The 20,514-nt window shown below is 44.2% G+C and overlaps 1 protein-coding gene across 7 annotated transcripts in view; it reads right to left on the bottom strand.

Annotated features, from left to right (window-relative positions):
* The window catches only part of KIF1B (kinesin family member 1B), an 82,048-nt gene that overhangs the window by 43,700 nt on the left and 17,834 nt on the right, over positions 1-20,514 (bottom strand). For 2 of the 7 annotated variants that reach the window (XM_050322661.1, XM_050322660.1), the window contains exons 3-20: positions 20,072-20,148; positions 18,875-19,054; positions 18,212-18,277; positions 17,740-17,918; positions 16,949-17,060; positions 16,080-16,157; positions 15,822-15,887; positions 14,545-14,620; positions 14,175-14,253; positions 13,495-13,637; positions 9,884-10,017; positions 8,795-8,874; positions 8,350-8,425; positions 6,156-6,235; positions 4,703-4,809; positions 4,165-4,248; positions 2,449-2,629; positions 1,995-2,067 (exon numbers count right to left, since the gene is read on the bottom strand). In XM_050322661.1, coding sequence (XP_050178618.1) covers positions 1,995-2,067; positions 2,449-2,629; positions 4,165-4,248; positions 4,703-4,809; positions 6,156-6,235; positions 8,350-8,425; positions 8,795-8,874; positions 9,884-10,017; positions 13,495-13,637; positions 14,175-14,253; positions 14,545-14,620; positions 15,822-15,887; positions 16,080-16,157; positions 16,949-17,060; positions 17,740-17,918; positions 18,212-18,277; positions 18,875-19,054; positions 20,072-20,148 — 1,871 coding nt within the window. Of the gene's footprint in view, positions 1-1,994; positions 2,068-2,448; positions 2,630-4,164; positions 4,249-4,702; positions 4,810-6,155; positions 6,236-8,349; positions 8,426-8,794; positions 8,875-9,883; positions 10,096-12,330; positions 12,373-13,494; positions 13,638-14,174; positions 14,254-14,544; positions 14,621-15,010; positions 15,029-15,821; positions 15,888-16,079; positions 16,158-16,948; positions 17,061-17,739; positions 17,919-18,211; positions 18,278-18,874; positions 19,055-20,071; positions 20,149-20,514 lie in introns of all 7 variants that reach the window. The other 5 variants (XM_050322655.1, XM_050322658.1, XM_050322657.1 and 2 more) reach the window with 5 other exon arrangements.

The following is a 20,514-nucleotide window of genomic DNA, read 5'->3' as shown; positions in this document are numbered from 1 at the left end:
AACAAATTAACACCCAAATTGGCTGGAATCTCAGCACAAAACCAAAACAATCTGGTAACCAGGATTAGCCAGCTTCTTATATCCAACATTATACTCCAATTTAGACCAGGAAGAGTCTTTGCACTTCAATATCAGTCTTGCCCAGCAGTAAATTAGAGAACCTGATATTGCAGCTGGATATGGCAGCATTGTAAATACTTCTGAGGTACACGAGCTGAAACCATTCCCAGATTTCCCCCTCGTTATTCACCTGGGGCTGTAGGGGTGCACTAATCCTGCCAGGCCCTGCACAGTGACCCAGAAATGACAGACTGTGTCAGCAAGTGTGGCTGTCACCTGAGCACTGTGATGAGCAGGATACTGCTCAGTGACCAAGGATCTCATCTGATATCATCCCTCCCAGCTAGGAAAGGTGTCCTGCAGGAATTGCTGCTGATGGACAGTATTGCCCCTCTGCCCACTGACTGAAACCAGCCAGGACAAAAGGAGCTGGAAGAAACAGCACCTTTATCCCAGTGTTAACCAACCTGCTCCCTGAAGAGCCTTCCCCTAATCTGAAGTACTTGGGGAAACAAATTCCCTCCACAGCACTTTATAAACAGCAGCTTCCCAGACAGCCAAATCCACATCTTTAATTCATGCAACAGCTTTGCTGGTGCCTGTCAGCTAAAATGGAAGGCAGGGAATTCCATTCCTTGTGTCTCGTTTGACACATTGCCAGAAGCTGCTCCATCCTCAAACTGGTTTTTTATTTCCACACTGGACTGATTTTTGCTGTACTACTTTTCAGCTACCCAAATTTTAGCTATAAAATTCCAGAGATGAAACATTACATTAGTCACAGCTTAACTTCCTTTCTGAATTACGGGGTTGCTTTGGTTCAGAGTCTGCAGCCACTCCCCTCCACCCCAAGAAATTATTCCCTTGTGATGAAATAATTAGAGATGTAGAAGTCTTTAAGTGTGTAATATAAATTAAAAATAAAATTTTAAAAAAAAAGATTATGGAGCTTCTTCTCCTGGAAGCCACAGCACTTTGCTCCAATCTGGTTTTGTGAGAAGGGGAAGAGCTCTACAGCTCAAAGCCCAGCATGCATTAAAGCCACAGTTTTTAGTGGTCTCAATCTCCTGCTACAAACAAATGAATCATGAGTTTGAAATTTTTAGCAGAATTCAGGCACAACTACCTCTGTGTTCAGCCTGAAGGCAACCAGCTAAAGCAGGATCTGCAGACTCAGGTTTCTTAAGGAAATTGAGATTTCATTGCTGGGCTTGGCCTTAATTTTCAAATTCACAGGGTGTTTGAAGACCGCAGCAATTCCTATTTGTGATGCACTTCAGGGATATTTGTTGTGAGGAGACTGAAGCCTTCCTGTCTCAGACTTCATTTATCAGACTTCCTATTTAAGAACTCCGTGGAATGGTGGCATTCCCAGTGTTCTGAAGGAGTTAACATTCCCTTTGCACACTGTTCCCTGGGCATAACCCCACCAGTACCACTAAGACCCTCACAAGGAACTCCATGCAGGGGAGGGAGAAGGGTTAAAACATGCACAATGCAGCAACATTTCCAGACATCAGTCAAAAACTACCCCTGGTGTATCAATGTTCTAGGAATCTCTTTGGCAGCACAAAATTAGTATGTTCTGGTGGTCCGAGACAAAAATAAAGGCAAACATCCCAAAGAGAAAAGAACTTCAAAAAAAAACCACAGGAGCACAAAAATGCCCTTCCTTCAGGTGAACTTGCAAGAAACCCAAACTATCCCAACGAGAATGGGCTAAAGCCTCTTCATTGTCAGTCACAATCTCTGAATGAACAAGAAGGAGCTCACTCACACTGCTGAAAATTCACTGGAGACACAAAAGAATTTGAAAGCAAAAGGAGAACTGCATTGTGCAGACAACCCAAGCAGGATTCCTAAACTTTCAGATAAGCAAGGACAGGAATTACTGTTTGCCAAAGGTGTAGTTAATCAGAAGTGAGGACACGTACCAGTCTTTGCTGCTCCAACAAGAGATCAGCTTCCTCCTTCTCTTTCTTATATAAAATCTCCATTTCTTGTAATCTGAAGATGAACAAAAGAACACAAGGAGTCAGAGGTGATTATTTTCTCAATGGGGTTATTCTATACCCACCCCAGCCCCTGAATTTCAGTTCCAAGAGGAAAAATCCCTGCCCTTCCAAGGAGCTGTTCTCTGTCTATTCAGGCCCTACAGAAGTGGAACTCCCTGAGAGGTTCAGCCCTTCCCCAAAAGGTCTGGAGGGTTTGTGGCAGGTGCTTCCCCGTGATTATTAAAGGAGTTGGGGCACTGAAACCCCACAGGAAAATAAGGAGGGAGCTTTCTGAGCTTCCACAGAGTGTGGCAGAGATACTGTGTGGCAGAACCTGGCAACCTACTGCTGACTCCTCCTTGCTTCAGGTAGAAATTCTGAGTTATTTTGTTACCTTTTCTCCATCTCCTGCTTCATGTCAATGCCCTGCTTCTCCAGCAGCTCCCTCTGGGCAAATGTCCAGTCAACTGGCTCTGAGGGAGTCTCAGCTGAGGGTGTTTTCTCTCTCTCTGCCCGTGCTTGCTCTGGGTGGTTGAATCTGAAGACGTGATTTTTCCCCATGATGATACGATTTCCTACAAACAGGAGCACAAGTTTTAACTCTTTGAGGAGGTAAAAGGATTCCAAAAGCCCTGACAAGCATCACTTGAATGATTCCTCCCACTCATCCCATGGGGTGACAGCCTAAGAAAGGATTGCCCTGTGAGATTTGTGTGCACACAAGCAGGGTACAAGAAGAAAGGAGAGTGGTTTGTACAGGACAGTCACTGCTCACAGAGGGGCATCCTCACCCTCAGGGGTCCAATCTGACACCCCAGCAGAGTTTAGGAAGAATTAAAGGACAAACCTGGGAGTGGGGACCAACAGCTGCAGTAAATCAAACACATCACTAAATCCCATTTCTCTCCTCCACACAGGCAAAAGCCACTTCAAGCAGAACTTTCAGCTGGAAAAGCCTGATTTCAAACACATGGTGCTTTACTCTGCTTTAAAATGTGGTTTATGTGTACTGATTTTATTGGAGTCCCAGCCAGTGGGATTTAGGGAAGGATTTTACAGCTTCTTTCATACCAATGTCAAAAGAGCTGAAGAAATCTAATATTGGTAAGTCTTCAGGCTAAATCCTACAGTTATCAGATGTCCTCATGTGGATACTGGAAGGAATTAAAATGTCTCTGCTCTTCCAGAGAGCACATTAATGGAGTTAAAATTTTAACTAGTAAATACACCTCCAATGTAACCAAAACTGTCCTTATCAATACATGACCAAGACAGAGGCTCTTAAAGATGTCAGACACCGTGTCTATATTCTTCCAGTAACCTAATTTTCTAGATGTAGAAGGGAAAAAAATGTACTTCTTTAAAGAGAAAATGAATTGTCCAGTCATGGTGTTCAACATGAACCATATGCAGGCTCAAAACAGCAAAAACTGCTCCTCCTTTACTGTCCAATCTTGTACTGAAGTCACTGCACTTGGTTCCATGAAAATACTCACAGCTTGGCACAAAGGACTCAGAGGTGGGGTTTGTTTGCCTGATTTTAGGGGGTTTTTACCAGTGGAAAAATGGGGGAGGGCTTAGAAACACAGAAAGCATCAGAGCTTGAGAGAGACATTCTAAAGCCCACAATTTAGGGAAGTCATTCCCTCCTCTCCAGTTCTTCCCCCTTTGCATTTCTACAGGAGTGTAGAGGGGGCTGAGTGGGAAATGTAATGAGAGCAAAAGGAGCTGCTGCACTCCAGCAGAGGGGCAGATCTCAGCTTTGCCAGGAAACTGGGAATTTTCCATCAGCCACTGGCAGTCTGTCTGCTCTGTCTCACTGGGAGTGCCAAGGGCAATGGGCTTGGGCAGGAATGCATTTGAATAATCTGGGGGGAAGCAGCAGGACAGGCAGGATGCTGCGTGGCAGTGAATCTTTAAATGCACTCAGAGCTGGGGTGGCAAAGGATGCAAGAAAACAAACTGCAGCTGAGGGAAGAATGGTACCAACTTCTGTTCAGAAGCTCCACTCCAGAAAGGTGACCCTGCCCTTACACAGCACCCAGCAAGCAGATGATGGAAGTGTCACCCAGGGAGAATCTGCAGAAAAGGTCAGTGTAACATTCCTTACCCGAGCGCAGCTGCACAGGCTGCACCACCCTCTTTCCATTCACGTAGGTCTCTGATCGTTCACAAGGCTCCAGAGTAACAATAACTGCAAAGAAATCAACGCTGATGAGTGAGACTTCAGAGAAACACAAGTGTGCAAGCCCCCAAGGCCTCCCATTTTCTGCCTGTCTTCACCAAAAAAGCGAACTGCTCCTGGATGTCATGCTGGTTAAAAATAACCCCCCTGAGGAAATCAATACTACTGACATCTCCACACACTGTAGCTGGAAATTACTTTTTCTTTTCATGTTTGCAGTTAACCAAGGTCAGAATTTAACTGTTACATTGGTTGCAGCCTGCAATTTGAAGCTGTTATCACAATTTGAAGTTATTATCACTGGAACAAATTTTATTTTCCTCCCCTAAGACCGAAGCAAACAGCAAGTCAAAGCTGCTCGTTTTTCTTGAGGTCACTTCCAAATCCCAGAGTTCCCAGGCCAAGCAGCAAGTGAGGAGCGAGAGATTCAGCAACACTTTGCCAGCAGGAGCAGGTTTTTTACCTTCCCCATTGTTGTTCCTCTCACTTCTGAAGATGCAGTGCTCCTCCTTGATGTGAGCCCCGCTCAGGACGATGTCCTGCCTTCGCTCAGCATCAGCCTGGCCGACCCTGGGGCACACACAAGATGTTTCAAGAGCAAATCACACACTTTCTACAGCTCTGTGTAGGACAACAAAGCCCAGAAATATCCAGGAAAAAGTCTAAACTATTAAAACTGTCCTCCTAGTTTAAAGGCTTGAAGGAGCATTTAATTCTGCACTGCAGCTTTCCCACGGAGTGGAGGATAAGAGCTTCACAAAGGAAAGAGAAGTTTCCTCTCTCTAAAAACATGTCACTTAAAGAGAGAATTGAAGTGCTAAACACCTCTGGATTCAATGTAATTACTTCCCTCTTGTGCACCTCCTTCTGCCTTCAGGAAAAGCTGCAGAAGAAAAAACAAGCGACAAGAACTTGCAGCGCTGCGTTTTCAGCGGCAGACAGGGATCATCCCTCCCAATAATCACCATCTGCACTTCAGCAAAGCAGCAAAAGTGGCTCAGGAGACTCCTGCTGAATAATTTGATGCTTCAGACAGCAAGAGGTTGGCTGCATCCCTGGAGCATGGAGATTTATGCCCATTGCAAACTCAAGTGTCTGAGCAATTCTAGATACAGACAACTTCATTTCCAATCCTAATGTTCATGAACTCGCTCTGCTTATTCCTTTACACATTCCTGATGTCAGCCAGCGAGGCTCAACATTTATTTTTTAAGCCCTAAGCTATTCCATTCATCTTTCTGTGCTGAATTCTCTGTAATTTGATGTTCCTTTCAGCAGGCCCCATGCACATTAGAGTAGGGCCAGCCCCTGTCTGTGAACTCTCCTCCAGTTGTTCCCCAGGAATGTACAGACTAAGCAGCCAAACACAGCTTGGGGCTCCAAAGATAATAAAAAATCACCTCTTTCCTTCCAGCTGTCTTGACAACAAGTTTTGGAACGACATCCATTTACAATTCCGAATGTGGCAATTAAATTAGCTCATACATGTGAATGCAGAATGCATTAATTGTGCACAGGCATGGATAAGAGTTTATTTAAATAATAAAGTGAACACTCATCCATATTCCAGCTGCTATGGTTTTCAACCCTGCACCCATCACAATCTCTCAGGCATCTATTACTTTTGTTTTCCTGCACCTCAGAGGGGATTTCAGCCTTTCTTTTACTGCCCAGGTGTAACAACCACCTCTTACAGCTGAGTGACTGCTTTACATCACCTTCAAAACACCAAATCAACTGAAAAGGAAATGCATTTCTGTCCCCTTTTTTTTTTTCCACCTACAACAACTTCATGCTTCATTTGCACCTGCAAGTTGGCCAGGGCACAGTCATTATTTAAATTCATGGAGTCTCCAGCAAGGGGATTTAGGGAAGCAAGAGAAGCAAGTTGAGAGTGTGGCAGCCCCAGCCCTCACCTGGTGATGCCATCTTTGATGTAGTACAGCAGACACTCAGACATGAGAGGATCTTCATTGAGGTTCACAAGATGAGGAGTCTGGAAGAACAGAGAGGAAAAAGTTAATTGAGAGCTGGGATGCTGCTTTCAGGCTCCTTCCTGCAGCTGTGGAGGGTGTGCAATGATCCAGCAGTGTTGCTGTGTTTGAGCTTATTCCATAATGTTATTTTTTTTCTGAAAAGCATCACAAAGTACCAGCAGAAATACAGCTCAGATTGCTTAAGTTATCTGAAATATCAATCCATAGAGGGAACAAAGGCTTCAGTTGGAGGAAAAAAAAATCCATGTAAAGTCTCTGTGAACTTTGATAAGGGAAGTCCAAGAGCAGAAAATGTTGCCTCAGTAAAATTTTGAGGCTGATGTGGAATCAGCTTTGGCTTTTCCTGGGCAACACAAATCAGGTGTTCATTTAGCAGAGCCCGTTAACATCAAAATAAAATCTAGAACTACCAACACTCTCTGGTACAAACAGCTAAAAAGCTCTTCATCTAAAAACTTCTTCTAAATTTAAATCCACTAAAGTCGCTAAACCAACCTTCTTTGGTGAAAAAACCCCATTGGAATCAGCAAACAAGTCACAGGGCCTTGGTGTGAAAATCTGCCCAGTGAGGTGGCAGTAAGCACAAGCACAAGAGAAAAGGCAAAAATGGTTAAACAGAATTAAAGAAGAGAGATGACAAAAGAGAAATGAAACTGTTAATAAGCCCCTTGTCCCTTTGTTTCCTTCCAACAGAATAAATTCAGCAAAAGGGAATAAATTTGGCTAGAATTCCTCGGGAACACTGCTGCCCTCAACTTAGTCTAGCTGGAAAAAGTTCACTTGAGAGCCATCTTAACAGCACTCAGTTTATTGAGGCTCAAAAGTTACTGGATGTCCACAATGAAACTTGGCTTTGAATGAAGAAATTTAATTGTCTATTACCCAGTGGAAGATTTCACCATAAAGACAGAAAGGATGGAGAAACAAGACAGCTTTTTCACCCCTAAAAATATAGGGGTGACCTAAAACTGCAGGTGAAGATGTCCCATCACTGTTCACTGCATTCAATTCTCACAGCAGCAGTCACAGTTACTAGAAGGAGAACTAATGGAACTGCAAGGATAGCAAGGAACAGAAGCAGACAGGACTAGGTGGGGAGTTTTACTTCTCCTAATAAATCCTACGTGGGTGAAAACAAACACTATCTATTACCAAAGCAACTACTTAATCCAGGTGGCATTTATACACAAACCTGATCAGCTGAAAATGCACCAAAAGAATCATCAAAAAGAGATGATGGCCTCTGAGGGAAAATCTAAAAGGAGATGAGGATCCGTAACATCAGAGAGAGAAATGCAAAGAATCAGCACCTTTACAACCTCAGGCACTCCTGGAGCAGATTCCAGAAGCAAACTGGAGTTCTACCAACTCCAGACATCCCAGTCTAACACCACTTAAAGGGAAGGATTACACATTTTAACCAATTCTGCTGTTCTGCCTTTCTGTACAAGGCCACTCAACAGGTCCCTATTTAGCCTTTGATCGAGTTCATTACACACTTTATTACAAACCAGCAAGTTTCAGGCTAAAATATTACCCCCTGCTCCTTGTTCAAAGATTTTTGAGGAAAGTTCTTTTCCTTGTACTTCTTCAATAATTCTGCTTTACCTGCAGAGTCGGTTTCTTTGCCACCTTAATCATTTTATAGCAACAGCTCTGATTTGGGCCCTTTCCCTGCACAGTTGTGCTTCTTCCAAATTTCAGAAAACAGAACTCCTGACAAGCAGAGAGAAATATTCCCCTGCATCCCCCTCTGTTGAGTGGTTCACCAGATCACAGTCCCTTTTCCCCAGGGGAAGAAGGATTAACAAAAAAAAATTCAAGGAAGAGCACCTAAACAAGACTTCAAACTTCCCTGGGTGTCTCAAAGAAGAACAGGCAGAGCACAGGAAGGTCACACAGAGCTAGTGCAGACAGTGGCAACAAACTTCAGAGGCAGCATCTGCACTTCTGATTTGCTACCAAAGCAAGACGTGCAAGGAGCTGCAAAACTTCTCCTTGAGCACAGAATCCTCTGCAGGAAGATCCACAGAAGTTCAACCCTCATGCCCCTCTCCTCTCAGGCTGACCAGCCTTTTGGGGACACCAGGCAAGAGTTATCAATTTTCTCTACCTTTTTAGGTGAGAAGACTCCCAGGGTTCCTCCATCTTCCCGAATGGCAACTCCCATTTCTGCCAGCAGTGCCTCCCTGAGAGAGAAAAGCAAGGGATTGATCATATTTTATGTTTCTTAGACAAATAAGGTGTAATGAAAGCCTGTAAATGAAGGCATTAGACTCTGAACCAGCCTATCCAGGGCTGTCACCAGCTCAGGGCACACCAGGGCAAGTTTGGAAACTTCAGTCCCACAGGTTGTGGAACAGCAATTTTAGCTGCAAGAAGCACAGGGAGGAGCAGGGCTCTGTCTCAGCAGTGCCCCTGCTGTTCCACATCTAACACAAAGCTCAGCACCACCATCCCCAAGCACCATTCTGCTGCTGCTTTGTTTGTGAACACAGTGAAATCTCCATTTTCCACACTTTTCCCTCTTCCACATCACAGCACTTCCGATTCCTGACCTTTCCATCCTGATGGCCTCGGTTTTCCTCAGTTTCTCTTCCCATGTTTCATTCAGCTCTGCAATGATCTTCTCAGATTCCTGTGTGAAAACACCAGAAGCTGTTTTACAATTCTTCCCAAAGCTCTTCACACAATACACAAAGCAACTGAAGTTTGTGCTCAGATTGGGCCTCAAAATAATTTCGTATATAAAAAGCACTCTTAGCACTTTAAAACTTTAATTTTTTCCCTTAATTCTTAGAAGGGTAAATAGCCCTGAAGGCCAGCTGAGAAGAAAAGATGACTTCATATCTAAACACAGTCAGACTTTATTTCGAACCACTTAAAAAAAATAAGGGGGGGAAACAAATTGAACATCTGATTTACAGGCATTATTCAGTAACTGGACGCCAAGGAACTGCAGAGACCACACTGTTATTTCCATGGCAACAGCAGATTTCCATCAAGAAAGGGATATGCAGCGTGTGCTCCGCTGCTGTGCCAGTGTCTCATGGACAAACATGAGAATGGAGCAGGGATTCAACACAGCCAGCTCTCCCCACTCACCCACCCCTGGAGACTGGGGGGGCTGTCAGAAAAATCCAGGAATCCTTCCCTGTGCTGCCCCTGTGTGAGGTTCAGCTGCGGGCAGTGCTGGACAAGGCTGCCATTGTCTGGGTGAAGCACTGCCCTTCTGTGCCTCCCATTTCAATCTGTGGGGGCTGGGAGAACACAACACTGCCAGGATTCTTCTGCCTCCTTTTTGCAGCTTTGGGGTGATTTGGTTTTCTGAAAGCTGAGTGCATTTGCAAGTCAGACTTGGCCCACGCTGGTGCTGAGCAGGCCTCGTGGAGTCTACGCTTAGGATCCCATTTTCCATAATTAACGCTGCAGCAGAGGGCCCAGAAATAAACCCCAAGAACTTAATTTATAATCACAATCAAACCTGAACAATCCTAACAAGCAAAAGTGGTGCACGGACCCAGTTTCTGGCCCACCACTAAGTGCCCTTTTGAAGTGGGATTCCAACAACACCCTGCAGAGCCAGGATCTGCTCATGAGGGAAAGTTGTCCCGGGCTCCCATTCACAGCCCCTCCTCCAGACCTACCTTCAAACGCTCGATGGCCTCCTCTCCTCCAGGTGTTGACATGATTCTTTCCTGTATACTGGACACAGATGTTAAGCCCACCTGACTACTGAGAGAGCAGGAGGATGGAGAGGCAGTGAGGGACCCCATGGAGGCTGTGGAAAAATTGCCAGGACGTTGATTCTCGGAGGCTAGCAAGTATCTATGCTTATTGTTCTGAAAATCTTTCAGATCTGGGAGAGAGACACACAGACAGAGGGGAGGCAGGAAGAGGGGGGAAAGGAAAGTAGGAAAGGGGAGGAAGAGGGAAGAGGAAAGAGGAAAAAGGAAAGGAAGGAAATACCAGTGTAAGAGGAAAGCATTTAAGCAGCAACAAGACAAGTTTTGTAATTTTTAGATGGCAGTTCTGAAACAAATCTTTTAACACTAGTAACAGAATAACTCAGACCCTGAATTTACTAGGAGGGACTGCAGCCTAAGCCTTTCTGATCCAAAAAGCTTGAAAAAACCAATTCCACACTTGGCAAAAAGAAACCATCCTACTCCTCACTGAGCAGCACCGAGCTCAGAGCAGGGCCAGGTGCAGATCCTCGTGGCTAAAGTGACACTGTGGGCTCAACTCTGAAGAGACACCAACCCCTCCAACTCAGCCAAACATTCTCTTCCAGACTCCTTCAATCTAAAAGGCTGATCAGGTAAATCTTTCTCACAGCAGTGGTTCTGTGGGAAGCACCCAAACCACAGGATGAAGCTAGGGAGGATGTGAATCACCTGCCAGGTGACAGGGAAAAGGGAACACAAGTTCACAACATCACCATTCTGTTACTTCTTAACCTCCCTTATCTGAAGAAAGGAAATTTAATATAACTGAGTGAAATATCTGATAATGCTCCCATACCTCAGAAGGTGCTTCAAAGCTTTTTGGTTGTTACTTTAAATAAGAAAGGTCTTTAAAAAAAAAAACCCTAAATTTTAATGAGGCAGCTTTTGTAGCCTGAAAACCTTGAGGTCTGAAAGATGACACCTTGATAGACAGAGAACAAGGAATAGCTGCCTGAATGATTTAAGAACAAATATCCAGTGGAAATTTATTTTAATTTGTTTTCTTGCATATGTCTGTAAATAATATGCTCAGAATAATCACACACCCAAAGGAAAATCCTCTAACATGAAAATACTGGACAACTGAATAGCTCTGTTTCAATATTTTAATAGTTTTCAATTCTATTTCAAAGACAAATCCTTTGAAATAGCTTCAGGAAAGAAACAGGTCAAATCAGACCTTGAAAGTTATAAACAAGGGCATCACACTTATAAAAATGAGATGCATAAATTTCCCTGTCCTCCTCCCCTGGACAATCCTGCCATTGGCAGCCTCGTGCCCTACTTCACACTCAACCTGCTCTTTCAGCCTCGTGGAACTGCTGATTGCATCGAGTCAGTTTGAAAACCACCATCTGCAAATACAGGAGGCAGGGGGTGGGAGCTGAGCAGAAGAAAAGCAGGTTAAGGGAAGGGAATGCTGCTGGGATGAGGAAAGCAGGCATGACAGAGCAGGGATGGAGTCTCAGAAGGCCATGCACTCCTGCAGAGGAAGAAGAAGCACCTGCAGTGGCTCGAGCCCTGCCCTCCATGCACGCGTTGCTGGGGCTCAGCTCCCACACCCACACCCACACCCACACACGCTGCTGGGGCTCAGCTCAGCTCCCACACACACCCCACGCTGCACCCCCACGTCTGACAGGCCAGGATGAGGCTTTACACCAGCAGTAGCTGTAACTGTAGGAAATTTCAGACAGATCTCTTTCAGCTGATGCTGAGTGAGGGAGAAGGAGACTGAAAGAGTTCAACGAGTCTGCTGACCTCAGACCTTGGAAGCAAACACCATCAGAAATGAAAGGCTCTTTGCTGACTGGTTTTAACCCTATCAAGTTAATCACCTGCAAGTATTCCACCTCAAATAAGGGACCTTCATCAGTATAAGATGCTCAACTTCTTTCTTTTTCTTTTAAATGACTATATAAAATTAATAAATCTCAGTGTCCAGGAGGAACTGATCACGTTTTATCTTGAGTTCATCACCTGATACATTTAGAACTTCCAGCTGGAAAAGAGCCCTTAAAACACCAGTAGGAACTGCTCAACTGAATAACTGGGAAAAGGTTGGAGAAGAAGATTTTCTACTTCAAATCTAAACTGTTCACTGCCATGAAAACACACTGAAGAACTACCACTCTCCCTTCTATATTCTGGCAAAAGAAAGCAATGTTGCATTTTAAACTCTGCACTTTTCTTTTGCCTGGGGACTCAATCTGAGAAGTGCTGGTGAGGCTGCTTTTGATGGAACTGCACTGCATTCCAGAGAGTGTTCTGTCTGGGATTTCCCTGTGAGAAATGCTGGCATGCAAAGCTCTGTTAAAAGCTGACCCAGAGAAAGCAGGCTAGAAAGAGAACCACACAATACACACATTTGACTCCACTTCCAGAGTATTCATCTCCCATTGGATCAACTGAAAGGAAGCAGGAGGGAAAATACAAGAAGGATCAAAATTGAAGGTTCACTAGCGACACAGGAAGGGAAGAGAATTCTACTTGATATTTAAAGGAACAAAACCACAATTATTCAGTAACAGTTTCTTCAGTTTGGATTCAGAACCAAAACCCCCAGACTGTACCAAGCATGAAAACACTTGTATTTCATTGTCTTCTGGCCCCATCCTCTTGAAAACAAGCAAACAAAGAGGTAAATACATGTTACATGTCTTCAAACAGTGATTGAGTAAGGGCTTCTGCTTCACAGATAAACAGCTCTGATCAGAAACTGGTGAAACATTCTTTTGTTTGGTTGGGGTTTTTTAAGTCAAAGAATCTTTTAATCCACTGGAGCACACTGTGTGTTTTTATGGGCATTTCCCTCACCAGGGATTCATTCACTGCTCATGCTATGGCAGCTACAATTTCACTTCATTTGCCTTGTTTGGAATGAGCACAAGGAAATTGGGCACAAGTGTGTTCTGGTGCTTTAAGAGGTTGCTGGCAAAGCAGATCAGCACAACACTGCTCTGCCAACCTCACTCAGAACCTCCCAGAAGGATTAGTTAGTTATTCACAAGCAGCTGTTTTGCAGCTATTCCAAGATGACAAATGATTTGTCACTCAGGACATTGTCTGACATGAGCCATTGTTTCCTTTTCTGAGCGAGGATGGCATTGAAGCCAGGTATCAACCCAGAACCCTAAGCCTTTGAGGGGGAAGAAAAGATGCTTTTTACTCTCAGTATGAAGCTGAGTTTCTCTATTTCAACTCCTTTCACTGGCAGCCAGACAAAAAGCCCTCCATAACTCACCAGGGCAGCTCCTGAATGGGCAAGTTCTGTTACACAAAAGCATTTCCACAGTAATAGGAAATTCAAACTCTGTGTTTTTCCTTGAGAGTTGGAAGGTGGCAACTCCACAGACAATCCTGGCTGTTTAAAGACCAAAGAGGCTGCCATTTCTAGAATTTCCAATCTTACATTTCAGCAGCTATATTTAAATCTCGTGCTTTAAATCCCTTTCTGTCCCAGGCCCAGCTCTCCCTCCTCTGCCAGAGAGGCCAAGCTCAAGATGGTAAGGTGTGTTTAATCCACTTACTGTCGATAATATCCCCCAGCCCTTGAGCACGCAGCAGATCCTTCAGCCTTGTCACCTCCTCCTTCAGCTCCCTCACCAGCTTGGCGTTGGGGTCCTCGTTGATGACAGCGTTGCATTTAATCTGCTTCGCACGGTCGGCGTATCTGCAACCACAGCACAGCCATGAAACCTCCCAGCAAGCTGGGGACTGTTACTGTGCCACCCAGGAATGCAGCAACACAGAATACTGCACCTTCAGCTTGCAGCTGTGTGGCAGAGGAGAGGGTATGGCTGGATTATATCTGGCCATGCATGGGAATTCCTGTTTAGCACAGGGTGGTGCAGAAAAGAGGCAAGTTCTGTCCAAGGTGGATTAACAAGATGTAGGACAGACAATTATTTTTTTCCTTTGTTCAGTGCTTTGACCAATATGCTCAGTTTTAGGGAGAACACTGTAGGTATGTTCTTACACACCAACACGAGAAGATGAGTCTGATTTTTCAAGTTAAGGGTAGGCAATAAATCCCCAGCAATAAACCCCTAAAAATTGGGGTTCTTCTTTAGGGTAATCGAGCTCTTGCCAGCACAGTCTCCTTCCCCACAGATATTCTCAAAGTATAACAACCCAGAGGTTTGAAGGACAAAATATGGCCATGAGAGCAAACAGTTACCCACATCCCTCTCAGAGACAAAGGAAGTACCTTAAAGTGCTCAGAGTTTCATCATAGTTTATGTCTGCTGGACTGAGAGCAGCAACCATTGCAGTTCTGGAGTTACCACCTATAATGAACAGGCAAGATTTTAGCTGAAATTACAGTGCACCACCTAATTACCTACTAAATATCTGTATTTTTAAGAAATTACAGAATTCAACTACAGTCTCCATTGCCAAGAACCACAGAAATCATAGGAAAGGGTTGTAACATTAACACAGGGTGGGACTGTGACAACTCAGATTTGATTACTAAAACTATTTAACATAACACTTGATGCAATTTTAAGTGAGTTAAAAGCAGTCAGGAAGTTCAGTGAGACTTTCCTTCCCCACTGGCACACACAGAGCAGCCATACCTAGATTTTCTCGGAGCAGCCACGTTAGCACGGAATCCCTGTAGGGTATAAAATCTGTCTTCTTCTTTTTTTTACTCTACAAAAGGAATAACAGAACATGAAAAACAAACACTGAACAGGAAAAGGAAATTTAGGACATAAAATTCACAGTGTGGGTATTAAAAAGACCATGAGAACATACACATGTGCTGCCTAAACATGGGGGGCTCACCCTTGGTTGTACAAATGATTGCTCAGTTTGGTATTAAGACAACCTGCACCACATTCAGACACCTAAACAGATCATGGGAAGCAGTTCAGGGAACTCCCTTGATGCTCTGCCTTCACAAAGGTTTTGCTGTGTATGAAGAATATCTTCCTGACACTTAAATTCTGTGTTCTGACACCATTCCAAGAAAATTTAAGTAGCAAACCTTACACTCAGGTAAAAAACCCAACATTAGTACAACTACACAGACCATCCTACCTTGCTGGTGCAGTTATCCTAAGTTGAAAGCATTAAAGAAAGAGGAAGAAGATACAGGATGAGCTTCTTAACAGAGCTTTATATGCAATTTCCATGTTAGCTTGAACAGTACTTTCTCTTCTTGACAACCCAAATGAATGAGAATTGTTTCAATTAAAACCAGAAAACTTTAAAAAGCACCTAAACACATTCAAGCCTGTCCAGCTGTTGAAACTCACTTTTAAAAGGAACAACAATAATTTATTTGTTTTGGGTTGGTTTTTTTGATTTTTTTTTTAATAATAGCTGAGTATAAAGTAAAAGACACAGTACTTTTCTATACCTACAACCTTTAGCTTGGATCAATATATGCTCAATATATGCTCATTTAACACCTTATTAAGTCTTGCCATTGCAAAAAAACCCAGTGATAATCAAATATTACCCTGGTATTTCTCCAGCTTTCGAACAACAAAGCTGCACTTTAGTTTTCTAAAATTATTCTCTCAAACAAAACTGAAATTCCTGCTCTGCAGAACTAAAACCCTGCTATGTGAACACGTCTGCCACACAAGCACAGGCTGCTTTTGCAAGGCTTCTTCACACTTAACCAAACACTGCTCCCATCTGCCCACAAAGCAAGTTTCTCCCTGCCTGCCTGACCTCCACACAAGAGTATCAGCACTTTCATCTATCAAAACACACCCAGCTAATTGGGCTGGGAATGTGAGGCCAAGAGCAGGGAATGGTTCTGCTGTACTCCAGGCACTTCACTGGCTCAGCTGTACCAGCTGGGCCAAGGTTGTTGCAGGTAAGTAAATGCTGCACTTACCACTTCAGCCAGGGCTGAAATAACTTTGCCCAGAGTTGTGAGGGACTTGTTTATATTTGCTCCTTCCTGAAAAAACAGGAGACAGTGTTATATAGCAATTAAAACTGTTCAGCCACCAATCTCTGTAGTCTTCAGTGTCACAACTGTTTTTTCCACATTTATAAGAGCAATCCCTTCTTTTCCTTTCCATCTGTAAAGCAAAGGCTGCACATGATGCTGGTGCACCCACTCCCCACTCCCTGCCCGTCCCTCCAGTACCTTTAGCCGGGTTCCTTTGGCCCCAGTGGAGTCAGCTCGTTCACTCCCAGCCAGATCCACCAGGCTGATCTTGCTGACCTGCAGAGAAAAGGCACATCAGCCTGAGAATTAGAGCAAAACCAAAACTTCAACAAAATCTACGGCACTGGAACAACTCCACTGACTAAAAAACCACCCCAGTGTCCTTAAAGCTGCAGTCAAACAGTTTTCACAAGCAATTAGCTTGATGCTGTTATCTCAGGGATAAGAAGTGTCTGGGATTATGCTCTGGTTTAAGTATCACTATACCTAGAAGGGAGAATGAGGTCTCACATGAACAGAGCAGGAGTCAGAGGGAATGAAGCTTTACTGCTGCAGACAACACAAGAATCTCAAAGGAAGAGAAACCACATTTCATCCTGGCTGTGGTGGCATCACCAATAAAGCACTGGCAGTCTGTGGCTTCAGTGAGGCAGGGCAGTTAATGACAATTAACTGATAATTCATTTTATAGGGTCTTATCATTTAGAGGGGTTTCTTCAATAAATTATTATTTTCAGGTCTGTCCACAGTTCAGAAACATGCACATTACCTGTATTTCAGCTCCTTTTGCCTGCTTTATTTCAGAACCAAGTCCTTAAGGCCATATTTTCCCCATGTCTATATATTCTCCTCCTGCACACAGTCCCCATTTAGTTGTTTTTAGAATCACAATCAAACAAAATCCCACAGGAAATAAATGGGCTCTGTCAAGGCACACAGCAAGTTCACCCTTAAATCACCAGAAAAAAAAGAAATTCTCATTTTCTCCTCACCCTGCCAACAAGAATAAGTCACTGCAGGGAAAGATTAGCGAAGAACAGTCAGAAAACCACTTATCTGTACCACACCTTCTCTGTGGAAAGATCAGTTTCTGTGTCGTGTTTCTTCTGAGTGAAGACAATTGTAAACACAGCATGGGAGCGGCTGCTGGTTTCGTTCATGTTGGTGGCTGCCACAGTCCTGAAACAGGAACAGATATTGGGCATGTTTAGAAAAGCACAGCTCCTGCAGGGCTGAATGCAGCTGCAGAGCAATGGCAGCAAGAGCTGGACAGGTGATGCTCTGCCCTGTAAGCAAAACCAAGCCACACCTAATCCCGTTAATAAACTCCTGGATTTTTCGCTCCTAAATGACTCCCATCTTTGTCAGAGTTTAAACAGAGCTTTCTCAACCTGTGGACTGGATAATCTACCTCACATGCAAACACCCAAGAAAATGGGAGCAGCACTTCTGTGAGACTTTCCCACACATTGTTAAATGGAGCCAACAGCTGACATGGAAACAACTACTAATGACCCAGAAACTAAAGCTGGAATGCCAACTTCGGTCCTGACCACTTGAATGAAGGACAGAGGGGACTGAGCTCACATGTTTATTTACACCAGGATGGTGATACAGAGCACAGCAGAGGAAAAACTAAATGCCAGTATAACTATTTAGACACTTCATCTCAAGTCACATTACAACCTTTAGATGTCTGCACAGTGATTTGCAGCACTATTTCACCACACAAATCAATATCAGCCTTTTAATAGCATTGATGGGTGCATATTTCAATAATACTCCTCATTTACACGAGGGGTGTTTTTTCAAAGTGCATCCCAGTGATAAAAGTATAAAACACACACCCACCACTCACCTGGCTTTGTTCCCAGCATCCATGAGGTCTGCAATGTCTGTGTAGGATGTCACTGCCAGCTTGGACAGATCCTCCACGTAGGGCCCGAGGAGAGGATGTTCTCGCACCCGCAGGTTCCCCTTGTTCTTCGGGTTCAGCAAGTCCCTGACCCTCTCACAGTAAATCTCCATGTAACTCACCTGAAAACAGGATAATAAACATTTAGGTTTTCCAGCCCATCATTTCATTCAGAATTACTACACAGGTAAAGGTAAACTAGTTTTCTGTCAGGGGTAAAAAAAGAGTCACATGAAGGTTTTATTTGCGTTTGCCTCAAACATGAAATAGAGAAATGACATAAAGCTTTAAGAAATAAAAATAAGAAAAAATATCCACCAAAACTCAGCATCTTAATGCAACATCAGTAACCCAGCACCCAAGCTCAGTTTGATGTCCAGCACACAGACATCCTTTGATCACCTATCACACTCACCTCTACAGAATATGACATTTCTTCATTGCTGTTGTCATTGATTTTCTCAAACAGCTCCTCACACAGCTGGGGAGAGATTAAACCCGAGTCAGAAATCAGTCTCTTCTGAGGAGTAACAAGTAACTACTATGACATGTCACTGAAATGGCTTTAGAATGAGGGCAGGGGAAGAAAAAGAACCTAATGCATCGACCCCATGCAGCCTCACTGGGAGGATAACTAATCTCACTTCTACATCACTATCAGCATTATTTTATCTGGTATCTCACCAATTGCTCCAGGTTTCACAATATCATCATTCTGTGCTATAAAATAGTCAGCTGCAGTTCTCTGCTAACTGTTACTACAATATAAAAATGGCATATCAGCAAGTGTTGTCTGAAGATGATGCAGGAGGAATTTGGATTAGGTTTTAGGAAGGACTTCACTATGAAGGTGGTGAGGACCTGGCACAGGTTGCCCAGAGAAGCTGTGGCTGCCCCATCCCTGGAATTTTTCAAGGCCAGGTTGGACAGGGCTTGGAGCAACCTGGGCTAGTGGGAGGTGTCCCTGCCCATGGCAGGGGGTTGGAACGAGATGAGCTTTAAAGATCCCTTCCAACCCAACCCATTCTGTGATTCTGTGATTCTAAAATCCAAATGCCCTTGCTGGGCCCTGCTGCACCTGGGGGATGATGCCTGCTTGGCTCTCCTCCTGCTTGCCCATCATGGTGTAGGATTTGCCAGCCCCGGTCTGGCCGTAGGCGAAGATGCAGACGTTGTAGCCCTCGAAGGCGTGCAGGAGCATCTCCTTCCCGATGTCATTGTACACGCGGCTCTGCGACGCAAAGCAGGGATCTTCAGGCTGCAAAGACAAGAAACAGCACCAATACAGACTTGTTCACCATTCTAGTAAGATTTCGAAAGCAATGGGGTTTTTTTCAGCTTCTATCTGGTGGGTCAATCCCTCAGCTTTTTCCCAAGGCAGCACAAGCTGGAGAGGAATGACAATGACCATGTCACTGCATTGTTTGTGAGGATATCTTACTCCTAATCTAGCATTCTCTTGCTTCCTGAAATGTTGGATCTGAACATTACCTGCTCCCGAAATCAAGACAAATTTAGCTGTGCTAACATTCTAATGTGGGGATCAAGATTTTATCAGACCTCCTCTGTCCCCTGATGCTGCTTATCTGCTCATTTTCAGGCATTATGTTCCCAACGTTCCTGTGACTGGTCTGTAATCAACTTACAGGGCTGCTCCAAGGGAGCAGTAAGGGAGGTGAGGGGTTTTTGTCTTGAAAACAATCTTGTTGGCCACAGATTTGCTCAGAAATATTGTGTTATTTTACCAAGTTACTAAAATTAATCCTAGAAAAATGCATTATCCCTTCTTTACGTATCTTTTAGAAAACAGGGCAGGGGAGGAGGAGGTGGCAGAACAACACAGTTCTGCTGGAGAACAATTGCTGGAAGTCAGCGAGAGCTGAGCACCGATTCACGGGAGGGTGGGGCAGAGCAGCCAGATGAGAATTTATTGCTTTTGCAGCTACTGAAAACATGGATCACCACACTGCCTCTTCCAGATATGCCAAGGGAACACAGACAACATCCCTCCTCGAGCTGTAAGAACTCGAGCAACTGTCACTTGTGTAAGAGGACAACTGAATTAACTGCAGCTCGCACAACCTCTCAAACACTTACAGCTTGGTTTAGCTTCCTGCTCTCCCCAAAGAGGGCAACACAACACCCAAGCTTTTAACCTGGATGTGGCTGAGAGAGACAGTGCAGAAACATCTGACAGGGGTGGCTTGATCAGAGGGAATGCAGTTCAATCACACCAAACAACAGCAAAACCGGCTCTTCTTGAAGAAACACTCACCGATGTGTGGGACCAGTAAGAGTAGTCAAAGCTGAAGGACTTTGGTGCTTCCTTAGGGTTCTTTGGGTTGATAATACCTACAGGAAATAAAGTTCAGACTCTCAGTTAACTTGACATTCAGGAGCACCATTTAGGAGCTGGCTGACCCCCAGCCTGTGATTCTGATATCCCGAGGTGCCACACGGCACACGAGTCAGAAGATTGAGGGAACAGACTCACCCCTTCCTCACTGGATTTAGTTCAAGTTAGTCAAGAAAAAAAACTCCTAAAAGGAATATGCTGTTGCTAAACAAAGTTCTGTGTATTCCCCACAGTCAGTGAAAGTTTTGCCAGGTACCTTTAGGTTGGTGGGTTTGGTGGTTTTTCCGTCCCAGCTACAAAACCCCCTCCTATAACCTTTGCCTGGAGGGGAGTAACAGTGGATCCAGCTGTCATTTTAATGT

Source organism: Myiozetetes cayanensis, unplaced genomic scaffold (assembly GCF_022539395.1).
Source record: "Myiozetetes cayanensis isolate MyiCay16 unplaced genomic scaffold, myiCay2020 scf28, whole genome shotgun sequence".
In the NCBI taxonomy this organism is placed as follows: Eukaryota; Metazoa; Chordata; class Aves; order Passeriformes; family Tyrannidae; genus Myiozetetes; species Myiozetetes cayanensis.
This window is presented reverse-complemented; position numbering and strand designations above follow the sequence as displayed.